This window comes from Oryzias latipes, chromosome 5 (genome assembly GCF_002234675.1).
Source record: "Oryzias latipes chromosome 5, ASM223467v1".
Lineage (NCBI taxonomy): Eukaryota > Metazoa > Chordata > Actinopteri > Beloniformes > Adrianichthyidae > Oryzias > Oryzias latipes.
The window spans coordinates 28,064,499-28,077,258 of record NC_019863.2 but is presented as its reverse complement, the minus strand read 5'-3'; the positions used below and the strand labels follow the sequence as shown (position 1 = coordinate 28,077,258).

Here is a 12,760-nt window from a genome sequence, read left to right as displayed (position 1 = left end):
AATCTCAACCTGTGCAAACATGTTTGTGAGCACAAATATAGAAGAGTGATGTTTAAAAATAGACGTGTGGAAACATAATGACAGCGTGTCGCTCTTTCTTTCCCCTTTTCCTCCCCGCATAGTGGCAGGAGAAACTCAACCGTACGGAAGCAGGTAATTATCTGCGTTTGTTTTTGTGGAGGATGTTTGTCGTGTCAGAGGCATTGCAGCTTGATCTTCATTTCATCTTTCTTGTTTTTATATTTATTCAGGAGGTTACCTTTTCATATAATTTTTGTCCCTTTTTATTATGAAATAAATAAAAGTAGCCCAGAAAAGCTTTTTTATTTTTTTTAAATATAATTTATCAAAATTATGAAGCAACTTCTCCAGTTATGAATCTCATGTTTGTGGCTCCCCCTTGTGGGTAGGCCTGTTGTTATTATTAGTATTATTATTATTTTTGCTTAGATTTTTTTTTTTACTTTCTGAAATAGTCTTTTATTGTTCATGTAGTAAGTTCAACAAACCAAATACAAGTTCATTAAAATAAAAGGTGTATATTTATACCTCATATTCTAACATTCTGGTATTTTTTGGAACCACAGAACAAACAAAGGAAAAGGTGCAGTCTCCTAGCAACAGCTGGGTGCTGCACCCTAAATCTCTTCCCCCTGTTTGATGCCCATTTCTCTGGAATGTGTGCACTGATGCATGCACAGAAATCAATGAGTGTGTTCGTGTTACTGTTTTTTTTATCGGTGTCTCATCATTTCAAAAGTGCTGTTTTTCTGTTGTTTTAGGACTCAGGTGAAGCCATTCCTCTCATGGTTGAGAGCTGCATCCGCTTCATCAGTCGCCATGGTGAGGAAATGTTTCTAGCGAGGTGATAGGTTTACCATCAGCCTTTTCCACGCTCTCATTGGCTGCATTTCTGTGTCACATTTGATTGGTCGTTGGTCGGGGAGATCTGGAGACATTTTGCAAAAGCAAATGATGCATGTGCTCCTGCACAGGTTTGCAGCACGAGGGGATCTTCAGAGTGTCGGGCTCTCAGGTGGAGGTTAATGACATCAAGAACGCCTTTGAGAGAGGTAGTGCCTCACTCCTGCAGGAAGCATTGTTATAAACACAACCAGGTTCTTCCACTGTTCCCTTCATGCCTCTCCATCTCTTCTGGATGCAGGTGAAGACCCGCTTGCAGAGGAACAGAAAGACCTCGATCTAGATTCTATTGCTGGCGTTCTGAAGCTGTACTTCAGAGGACTGGATCATGCCCTGTTCCCAAGAGAAGTCTTCCATGATCTTATATCCTGCGTCTGTAAGGATCCCCGGTCCTTCTGATGGTTCTATACTCTGGTTTTGTTCTCTAATGTGGGATGTTTTTGTTATTGCCAGCAATGGAGAGCCTCCAGGAGAGAGCGGTCCATATTAAAAAAGTTCTGCAATCACTGCCAAGTAAAACCCTCGTCATCATGAGATACCTGTTTGCCTTCCTCAACCAGTGAGTAGCAGCGCACTCTGAGAACAACGTTCAGTCACAAGGTGGATGAAAGCCACCTCGTAACCAAACATTTAAGCTCTGAAAACCAAAAACATAACCAAACACTACAGGGTTGTCATAAACTAAACAGATTTCTAAAGCTGAGAGCTAAATTCTTGGCAAAAATGTCTGTTAACAAATGTTAACGCAAGTTCAACACCTCAGATTTGACCACGACAGATGTGTAAAAGCCTGTATTTTCAACCACCATTACTTCATAAAGAAATGTTGTTTTTAGCATAAACCACAGGTAAGACACCAGTCAGTTTGACTGGTAATTTAAGGTTTGGAGCTGCCTGATAAGTAAGGGTTAATGGCCTTCGAAGTGTGCGGTTATTACTTTTTAACGCACGCCACGGAAGCCTGAACCGTCCGCGTCGTGCAGCACCACCGCTGCAGTCAAGATTCTGTGATATGGATATGCTGATCATCCCGATGGGTTGAATAAAGCATCAGTTCAGAGAGAAAGTTCCCCTCTTACCGCTTGTTTTTGTCCAGATGATGAAGCAAAAGGTTGTTTTAAAGAAGCCGGCGCAGTGGTACAAAACATTTAAGCTAGCTGACCGGAACTTCTTTTTTCCCCGTGCGGTTATCAGGTTTTAATGCATACCCAGCAGACAATCAGAATCGAGTATTCAACCGGACCATGGTATAATAATGATTAATCAAGGGGAACATTAAAATACATGTTGGGTTTGAAGCATTGACTGTATCTCAGAACTGGAGTTTAAATGTCCCCCACAGAAAATTGCTTACTTACAGCTCCAACCAAATTAAGTCAATTCAGTCACCATTTTTTCACGATCCGGACGCTGCCATGTTGTAACCAGACGTCATCAGTAACCATTGATTGGTCCGAGTCAGTCTGAGTCATCGTGTCTTTGGCAACCACTCTCACCAATCAGGGATGAGCTTGTTGAAAGTCCACACCCCTACTACTTTAAGGCAGGCTACACAAAAAATGTCAATCAAACGTTTATTAAGGCATCTGATTTCAGTTTATACCTTGAATAACTTGCTCTACGGAAATAATATCTTGAAAAAATTAGTAATGACAGGAACATGTTAAAGACCCACTTCAATCATCCGGTTTTTTAGGAGTTTTTCCTTACCGCGAAGGGGGCTCTAAGGGCAGGGATTCCAGTATAGCTTAGTCAGTTTGTTAGTTCAATTTGGTATTTTCCTATTGAACTCTTTGTATTCATGATCCTTTTGAGTTCATGTTTCACTTCGAAGCCCATCGAGACGACTGTTGTGATTTTGGGCTATACAAATAAAATTGAATTGAATTTAATTCATCTGTTGATCTATTGTAAAAACGTCCTCAGCGGTTTTTCTTATAAAAAAAAACGGTGTTGTTTTCAATGACATAGTTTCTGCAGAACGGCAGTAGTCCCCAACCTAACATCAGCAGTGCAGCGAAAGTGGCGAGCAATATTAAGCTATCCAGCCATACAGTTTAGAGCCAGATAGCAGCTCAGACAAGGAAAACAAACGCGAATAGGGATCTATTTGTCTAAAAGTGGATGCATCAGAGTGGAGCGGATGCAGGGAGGATGTTCCCCACCCAATGTATTTTCTATTTAACAAATATGATCATTTTCAAGCGGCATTTTTGCTCCTGATTCACAACAATTTGAATAATGAAATACTCAGAAATGCAGTTTTAAGCTTAATTTGCTTCATATATGTCTCCATCATCAGAAAAATGCCACAAGAACATGTTAAAAACGTGATTTTTATTGGAGTGGGTGTTTAGAATATGGTAGCAGAGCAAGAATGTTTTTTCTGAAAAAACGGAATGACAGAATAAATGATGTTTATTTCTTAATAGAAGTCTATGGGATTTCGGTTTCTTGGAACCAGCTTCCTGGTTCTTCCTGTTTAGAATGCAAAGGGGGAGGGGTCACTCAGTCCATTTCTCATATACAGTTGATGGTTCTAACATAAAGTCCTTAAAGATCCCTAAAGATGAAACTTGTTCTTCCAAAGTAATGTAATTTGTTTTATCTCTATGATAAATACAGTACTTGTTTTTACTTTCAATAAAGTACTAAAATAGCCTCTTCAAACTGTTTAATTTTTCTAGAGAAAAGTGGATAAACTTGAACTTAAAATGGTTTAGTGGTTGGTTCAAGCAAGTTCATCTGAAACCTAGATGGGCCTGGATGCTGGACTGGTTTCTTCTCTTCATCTGCTTTCGCAGGATTCTGTGCTGCACCGATGAGTATGTCTCCTTATCATAAAAGGCTGCCCTGCTTTAGGACTTCTGCAATAGAAATGGTGTTTCAACAATCACTCTAAGATCCAAAAAGAAAAAGACATACTGAAATGCATTCGTCTGTGTTTTAATTACATTTAAGAGCAGCTAGCTGCTGACTCCATGCACTCGTTGTTTTTCATAAACATCGCATTTCCTTTGACTCTCTCAGCTCCGCTCTAAACATCCTTTGACCTTTTGCGGCTCAAATCGCCTGTGGCGGAAGCCAAATCTGCAAAATATGCAACTAATAAAAAAAAAAAAAACTAGCTTTAATTATAGTCTTAACCCTTCATGTCAAGTCTGTGCTGATTCTAATTCATCCATGTTGAAGCTACTGATTTTGAGGGTAAAAATACCTTTTTATTATTGAAGAGTGATTCGCTTTTTGAGCCTTCAAGTCAGGTTTATTTTTCGTTCTGTGTTTTTTAGGGGGTCTTGCGTCAGCCACAAACCCCATAAGTGCAAAGTCTTTGATGTCTCACGCATGTTTTTTATGTGGGCTTGATTATACGGTGCAGCGTGTGAGCACACACTCTTATACAGGTGCACATTCCATTGCGTCCATTCAATCCTTGAAACTGTGACAAACCCTCCTGTAAAGAACACAAAGGGATGGATGGGAAGGTGACACGCGAGACTCCTGGGTAAGCAGAGGAGTCTGGGCGGCTTCCTCGCTTCTCCATCTTTTAAACTCCTTAAAGTCCCACTCCAATCATCTTTTAAAGTGTTCCCAGTGGTCTTTCACATTTATTTGTTTGTAGGATACGCCCCTTGAGATGTGTCATCTCGTTTTTAAGGGGGGTCCTCATAATCTTTGAACATGATTATGCCATTTTTAGGGAAAATCAAAAAGCTATGTCGCATTCTGCACAGCAGCAGGTGTTCGTCAGAAATCTGCCTGAGTTACAGGCTGGACCCTTGGTGCGTAGAAGGCTTCCCTCATTTCCCATCATCCCTTTGTTTACACTGTCTCCTAACTTACAGCCCCTCACACCCCCAACCTAACATTAGTGGTGCAACAAAAGGGTGAGCAATAGTGGAGCTACCCAGCCGTCTATGCATCGGAATGGAGCAAAACAAGGAGCATGTGGCCCGTCGGTTGTAGTTTGTTCGTAGCAACTACAAGCTTTTACAAACTGCATTTTTTCAACTGCTCCTGATTCACCTGGAAAAAAAATACTCAAAAACACAGTTTTAATCTTCATTTTCTTTGTGTACAGTGTGTTCTTCATCATCAGAAAAACACTGCAAGAACTTGTTTAAAAAAACAAAAAGGCTATTTTTATAAGAGCAGGCTTTTCAAACAGACAGTGTCCCCGTCATCACAGGCCTGGTTGGAGTTTGCTGCCGCACCTCCTACAGCCTCTGATCCAGACTCTGAATGCCATCCCAACTTGATGACTAATGACGATGCTTGGGCCATAAATGACATGTTGTGCTTGTTTGTGGGTACAATCAAACCTGTTTGGATGACATGTTTTCAGGAGAAGGGTGACATCATGTCCTAAGATGTCTTTTCTTCTTCTTCTGTGCATTCAGTCTGTCTCAGTACAGCGAGGAAAACATGATGGACCCCTACAACTTGGCTATCTGTTTTGGTCCCACCCTGATGTCTGTCCCTGAGGGCCATGATCAGGTGTCCTGCCAGGCGCACGTCAACGAACTCATCAAGACCATCATCATCCACCACGACACCATATTTCCGGGGCCACCAGACCTGCAGGGCCCCATCTACACCATCCCTGGAACGGGAGAGGACTTCTGGTGAGAATGTTCACCGAGGGATTTGAGAAGGGGAGGGAGGCGTTGTCTAAACCTGTCTGCTTCTTTTGGGCCCATGGGGCCACGAGGATCAGCTTACCTTCCATCAAACAGGGGATTAAAGCACCGCCGGAGCACAGCATGAACCGTCCAATGACTAACTAGCTATGTCTTTATAATCCTGAACCTTAGCACTAATTATTATGATTATTGAGCTTCAGCGCAGTAGCGTGGTCCCTGAAGCGGCTGAGCGTCGGTCCTGAAGAACGTTTAGACACGGGACTCTGTCTCTTTTGTCAAACGTTTTGCAACCTATAATTTCAGGAAAACAGAAAGTCCAACCTTTTGAAAAGAATTTTGAAACCGCGGCATTGTCAGGGAAAGAACCTTCTGAAACCTGAACATGGACCCCAGTCTTCTCTGACAGTTATTTTTAACTTCAATCTTCAGTGAGTGGTTTTTCACCCCAGAGAGTTTTATGTTGAAGTTAAAACAGTGTTATTCACTAGGTGTGTGTCTGCAAAGGGTTAATCTGAGGCTGTAACTAACATTCCATGTGAATCTGATCCGAGTCTTTCTCCTTTGCAGTGACAGTCCTCACTGTGAGCCCCCCCCTGTGAAAGAACCGGCACCAGACACTGTTTCTGTCGGCCCCACCAGCGAAGACGGTGGGTATATCCCCCTTAGGCAGGGGTCTGCAAGCTTTAACGCTAACAGAGTCATTTTGTTCAGGTTCTTACTAACCAAAACTCAGCAAGAGCCACAAAGTCAAAAATACACTTTGTTTATATTTGTGGCCATCAGTTCATTCTTTTATAGCATCTGACTTTTAGATATTTGCAATAACTGATTTGTAAGAGGGTTATATTTTCTACAAATAACAATTTTAACTTCTTTTACTTTTAACGGCAACACAATCAAGTCCCTTTCAAAATAAAATCCACCCTGTGTCAAGAAAAGATCCTCTTGCTGCTGCAGATTAACTTGAATTAAAAATGCAAATAAAAGCCAAACATGGCGTTTTCTATCATTACAAATAGATAGATAGATAGATAGATAGATAGATAGATAGATAGATAGATAGATAGATAGATAGATAGATAGATAGATAGATAGATAGATAGATAGATAGATAGATAGATAGATAGATAGATAGATAGATAGATAGATAGATAGATAGATAGATAGATAGATAGATGGTAAACTTAACCTTTTATCAACAAAAAAAACTACAAACCTACTATTTATGTTTTTAAACCCAAAGAGCCACAATGGAGGGATAAAAGAGGCTCTGGAGCCTCAGGTTGCAGACCCCCCCCCCCCCCCCCCCCCCCCCCCCCCCCCCCCCCCCCCCCGCCGCTCTATGGGATCAGATCAGGATCAGATTAAAGTGAAAAAAGAAAAGAAAAAGGTTGCACATTTAAAACTTTGACATAGTAAATTTGAAAGGAAAAAAAAGTTTTCAACTCAAAATTACACATTTGAAACATAAAAATATTGCATTTGGAGAAGAAAAATTGTAAAAAAAATATGAGAGAAATATAGAAAATTTAAAAAAGAAAAAATTTAATTTGGAACTTGAACAAAAAAACTATAAAGCCTAGAACTGTTAACCAAATGAAAAATATTGCTAATTTGTAACAGCTGTTCTGTATTTCTTACCCCATAATTCTAGTGTACTTCCTGTTCCTGATTTAAAACCTCATCCTGCTATTAACCTTTAAACACTTTTAACAAACTTTTCTTGAAAAGCAGCAGCACTAACCAGCTAACTAACCTGGCTTAACCCTCTGTTTTTCTCTCATTTTCCTCTCTGCCTCTCCATCTCCATACCGTCCTCTGAATCTCAGGCTCCTTCCGTGTTTCAGAGTCTGAGCCCGTTGAAGCCATCGCCAAGTTTGACTACACTGGCCGCTCCAGCCGGGAGCTGTCTTTCAAAAAGGGGGCTTCTCTGTTTCTGTACGGACGGGCCTCCAGCGACTGGTGGGAGGGGCGGCACAACGGCGTGGACGGCCTGGTGCCGCATCAGTACATCGTGATCCAAGAAACGTGAGATTTCCTTCACGCGTCTGTTTCCTCCTTTCTCTGTGGCTCTGTTGATGTTGTTATTTGTTTGCCGCTCCAGCATTTGTCTCACAGTGGGAGTAGCTTTAGGTCAGAGAGGAATTGTGACCAAAAAAAAAAAGTCTTGGAAATCCCCATCATGTAGAACTTAAAGCTGTTATACCAACTTCCTGTCCCATTAGAATCAGCTCGATTTAGGCTCAACTTCAGTAGAAAAGACTTTTTTTGTAAGAAGACAACTTTTTATTACAAACTTGTAACTGCAATCACATTGTAAATGCTAACATTCATTAATTTATTGATTGCTGCTGGTTCTGATGTGTTTAACAGCTGAAGGGAGAAAACTGCTTTTACTAAAAGACACGTTTCTGTGTAAATAACTGTTAAATATGTTCTTTAACTATAAGACAATGCAGGTTTTACTTTTTACTGCACTTTATTCTCTTAAAGAGCATCTCTAATTGTCTTTTGTTAAAGGGTACCCAGTGGTATTTTAATTATTAGTTAATGAATTAATTTCAAGTTGTCTAAGACATAGTTTCTGCAGAGCTGCAGCAGTTCATTAAAAATTCACAGGTGAGTTGTGGGCGGGCCATTGGCAAGAAGCAACCCCGCCCCTCTTCCCGTCACATATAACTGACAGCTCTCTGTTCACGCGCTCTCTCGCTAGCTAACACCTCACAACCCCAACCTAACATTAGCGGTGCAACAAAATTGCCGAGCAATATTGGAGCTCACCACAATTTGAATGGACAAAAACTATATTAAATATAGGAAAATATATTAAATATTGATATATGCCCTCCGGTATCATAAAAATGCCGCAGGAACATGTCAAAAACACAATTTTCATTAGATTGGGTCTTTAATGCTTTAAAAAATATGACATATTAAAATAAGAGTGTAGGTTCTCCTTCCTCTGTTGCATCTTGAGTCATCACATATTAAGTACTAAATTGCTGCTAAATTCAGTTTTTATCTTATTTTGGTTACAGTGAGACATTACCATGGCAACCTTACCCCCATTCAAATTTTTGAGACTCATGTCTATTTATCCCAGGTCGGATTTGGGAAGAGGAAGTCCAAAATCTGAAGTGGACGGCCAGCTGGAGGAGAGGGTGTCTACTCGAGGCAGCGTGGCTGACGTCTACCTGGCCAACGTGAACAAGTGGGTTTCTTTGTTAAATATTTGGCTATTTTCAAGAGACAAACTGAAGTAATCCCGTTCAGAAAAGAAAGGAAAAACCATTGGGTCTCATTCAGGTTGAGGAAACGGGCCGAGCCTGGAAACATCAGGAGAACCATCCGCTCGGAGACGGACTGTCCGAGCGCCGGAACCAGCGGCAGTGGGGCAGGAGGAGCAAGGACGCCCTCTCTTTCTGTGGGTGGGGCTCCAGCAAAAGATGCAGGAGACAAGCGACCAATCAGCACTCACAACATCCTCAACTCTGTCACTCGCCACTCCTCCCTCAAAACAAAGGTACTTAGGTTCATAAAATAATTGATCATTGATTTAAGGCTTTTACTTCTTCTCACTCGGATTACTTCTTATATATTTTTATTATCATGTCTTCATGTTTCTTATTAAAGCAAATGAAGTGTCATCATCATATTTGACTGGAGTGTTCATTGAAGACCTTTTGATGATTTAGGTGGAGAGCCCACAGCTGAGGAAGACAACTCCTGCAGGACGCTCCAAGAGCTTCAGCAACCACAGGCCGCTGGACCCCGAGGTTTTCACCCAGGTGGAGCACAGCTCGCAGGTAAAGCTGGCAGCGGTTTGCAGCTGCTGCACCGTTTCTGTGCGTTTTCGGTTCTTCATGTCTGCCTCGTGTGTCGCAGGACATGCAGGACGCTGCCCTGACTGAACTCAGCAAGCTGGAGAGGCAAAGCGCCGCAAAGCACACGCACGCACCCGACGTGGTCCTTGACACGCTGGAGCAGCTAAAGGGCATGGGCTGTGGTGGTGGGGGTGGGGCATCTGAGCCCTCCAGTCCCCTCCACTCCCGCCTGCTGCGGGACAACGAGGGGTGCTCCTCCCACGTCCATCCGCTTCAGAGGAGCGCCTCCTCGGCCAGCGACGTGCCCTCCTCCTTCCGCCCCAACAAGAGCCAGCCGCGGAGCCCCCTGCCCTCAGCCACGTCCCCCTCCCTGTCCTCCTCCTCGCTCTCCTCATCCGTGCCCTCCTTCAGGGAGCCGCGCCCCCCAGCGACCAGACCCAAGCCTGTGGTTTTCCCAAAGAGCCCAGGAGGGAGCAGCAGTCCGGCCATGGGCTCCCCGACCTCCACCTTCCCCCCCGTGTTGCCGACTTCCCCCGCCAGCCACACACACTCTCTTCCACACACCCCACCACCCCCACCTCCACCCCAATCTAATGACAAATCCTGCTCGGCTTAAATCCCCAAAATATGAATCTTTACATTTTATCCTAAAAGTCTCTTCATAGTCTTACAAACATTTTTTTTTTTAATTTGGTACCAAAGCTGGCCTATTTGGACCCCAAATCCATCAATCACATCTTTGAGTCCAGATAAATTTGGAAGATTTTCTCTTTTGTGCCAAGATGCTGCCCCCGTCTGGCAGCTCTGCTTTACTACAGGTCTGTTTTATCAGAGCAAACTTCCCAAACTTTGTTTTTTTTCTTTCACAAGAAAACAAACCTTCAGGGTGGGGACCGACAGATGTGCAGCACCTAGAATTTCCATACTGGAACTTGTGATGGTTAGAAATGAACACAAAGATCTGAAGCAAAAAGCACTGTTTGAATTTTTGTGTAGAAGAAATTACAGGGATTGTCGTTTCCTTCGTTTTTCTCAGAACCAATAGTCGCGTTAGACTTCAGCGGGGGGGAAATAAAACTGTGAATGGCATAGCTCTTTTTCTTTTTTTTTCTCTTAGAAATGAAACACTCAGAGTTGCTGCTTTAAAAGTGACAAACCGGTGTTTGGTGTGAATTTCTGGGATGTTGGGAGAAAAGAAAAATGGATCCAAACCCAAATGTGAGTTGTGTGACTTGGAGCATTATTTGAACTCTTGTTCCAGCCTTTTATTTGTTAGTATTTTTCTTAAGTTGCTTTTTCTTGTAGCTAAAAAAAAAATAACATGTTACTAACGTGGGAACAGATGTTCCAGTTATATTATAGCAATAAAACAGTGAGAGCTGGCGGTTGTGGCATTATGCTGCTTTTCTCCTGCAGCTTTAATGTTTATTGGGGGTTCCGGCATTTTTTGTTGTTGTTATGGGATCATATACACACGTGCACGTTTTTTCCCTTCAATGTGTGTGTGGTGTTTTGTGGCAGCTAAAACGCCTTGCAGGTTTTCCTTGCATGCTGGAGTCATGCCCAGCAGCACCACTTTGCATTAGCAGCAGCTGGAAAAGAAGTCAGACACAGCAACACTACAAAAATGTTCTTCGCCATTGACAGTTAAAATACTGTATATTTAACAATCATGAGAATAACTGGAAGCGTGCACCTGAGGATCTTCTCCTGTGTAGATAAAACGCACAACCAACCACCTCATTTGTTTGTTTTTTTTTGCCTTCTTGGATTTCGTTTTTCAAAACTGCCAGTTTTTGTTTTTTTTTCTTCCAGTAACCGATCTGTATGGTGGATGTCTTACCCCAGGACTAAAATGTGCTCGAACTCATGGTGCTCGAAAGCAAACAGGAAGTCCAGGAGCCATGAGGGTCTTCTCAGAACCGCAGCTTCATGCGTTGAGTTTAAAAACCAAAAAAATAAATAAACTTAGGGAGTAGCTGTTCGTTCCATCAAGTTTTGGGGGTAGAAAGACACAACTTGCATCTAATGATAAATTCAAATATCCAAAATGCCAACACTGATTTTAAAAACTGGTCTCATGCCATTCAGGTTAAACTGAACAAGGTGTCTTTTTTTCTTGGAAAAACACAGCAGACTCTGTATTTCTGTAAAGAGCTGTGAGTTATTTGGTCTTTTTCTTTTCTAATCTCTGTATAGCTTTTGTGCATACCTGGTGTATTTGTGTTACCTCATCACCACAACTGGAGGGAGCTCGTGTGCTGCGTTCGAGGCACACAAATAGACTTGCATGTGGGTGGTTGGTGAGCGGGTTCCAGTTTTGCTGTCAGAAGAAGCCGGAACCTTCTCCTATATCTCGACTCAATCATTGTGCACTTGAACAACTGGGCTTGCATGTGGACTAACTGTGTGAGGATGACATGTTGACTATTGTTAAGTATGCATTTTTTGTGTGTGTGTGTCTATTTGAAAGAGCAGAACTAAAAAAGGAAAAAAGAAAAAAAAAAAGACTATAATGTCAGATCTATTTATAGTTGTCTCTGTATTACTGGAGAGTTCCGTGTTCAGATGTACTGTGTATATACAATGTTGTACATTACAGAGGTACACTTTTTTGGTACAATATTGTACAGTAATAGCAATAGTAGCTTAATCAAATAGGCCTTATATAATTCTATGTGTAGTTCTTGTAGTAAATCTGTTTTTTAATAAACACGCCTTGCTATAAAGATTTTGGATCTGCTTTGGACCACGAACTCTGGGGAAAACACAGATGTACACACAGAAACAGAATTCACTTAAGTTGGTGAAGATTCTCATTTGTCTGGGTGACGTCTTGAATTTGGGCTTAAAATATGGGGCTTGAGCCCAGCATCACTCATACTGATGAAGCCTTGTGGATGAGTGGTGAAACATTTAAAAAAAAGATTTTAAGTCCAGATGCCGTGACTCAATTAAGCGAACCAGTGGTTCTTTCAGTTATAAAAGCCTGTTTCATTTTCTAGGACATCGTTTTTCACGGCCCCTCACACCTCCAACCTAACATAACCGGTGCATCAAAAATGGCGTGCAACGTTGGAGCAATCCAGCCGTAGAGTTTTTAACCAGATTCCAGCTCAGACGAGAAAAAGACGTACATGGATCTAGATGTCTACAATTGAAAGCATCAGAATGGAGTGGAGCCGGCCGCTATTGTCCCCAATCAGCAGATTTTCTCCGTCACAAAAAAAACATCTTTTTCAAATGACCTTTTGTTTTGTCGGCTCCTAATTTACCACAATTTCCACAGACGAGGAAAACAAAGACCTACATGGAGCTAGTCGTCTACAAGTGGATGCGTCAAAATGAAGCAGAGGAGGGAGCTTGTGG

General features: G+C 42.0%; 1 protein-coding gene across 3 annotated transcripts in view; it reads left to right on the top strand.

The window, feature by feature from the left end:
* srgap2 (SLIT-ROBO Rho GTPase activating protein 2) overlaps positions 1-12,122 on the top strand; it is a 65,617-nt gene extending 53,495 nt beyond the window's left edge. For 2 of the 3 annotated variants that reach the window (XM_023955231.1, XM_023955233.1), the window contains 12 exons: positions 123-153; positions 783-843; positions 996-1,073; positions 1,166-1,300; positions 1,378-1,483; positions 5,325-5,549; positions 6,135-6,214; positions 7,397-7,595; positions 8,671-8,778; positions 8,874-9,090; positions 9,263-9,373; positions 9,453-12,122. In XM_023955231.1, coding sequence (XP_023810999.1) covers positions 123-153; positions 783-843; positions 996-1,073; positions 1,166-1,300; positions 1,378-1,483; positions 5,325-5,549; positions 6,135-6,214; positions 7,397-7,595; positions 8,671-8,778; positions 8,874-9,090; positions 9,263-9,373; positions 9,453-10,007 — 1,906 coding nt within the window. In that variant the 3' untranslated portion in view covers positions 10,008-12,122. The remainder of the gene's footprint in view (positions 1-122; positions 154-782; positions 844-995; positions 1,074-1,165; positions 1,301-1,377; positions 1,484-5,324; positions 5,550-6,134; positions 6,215-7,396; positions 7,596-8,670; positions 8,779-8,873; positions 9,091-9,262; positions 9,374-9,452) is intronic. The other variant, XM_023955232.1, reaches the window with a different exon arrangement.
* The last annotated feature ends 638 nt before the right edge of the window (positions 12,123-12,760 follow it).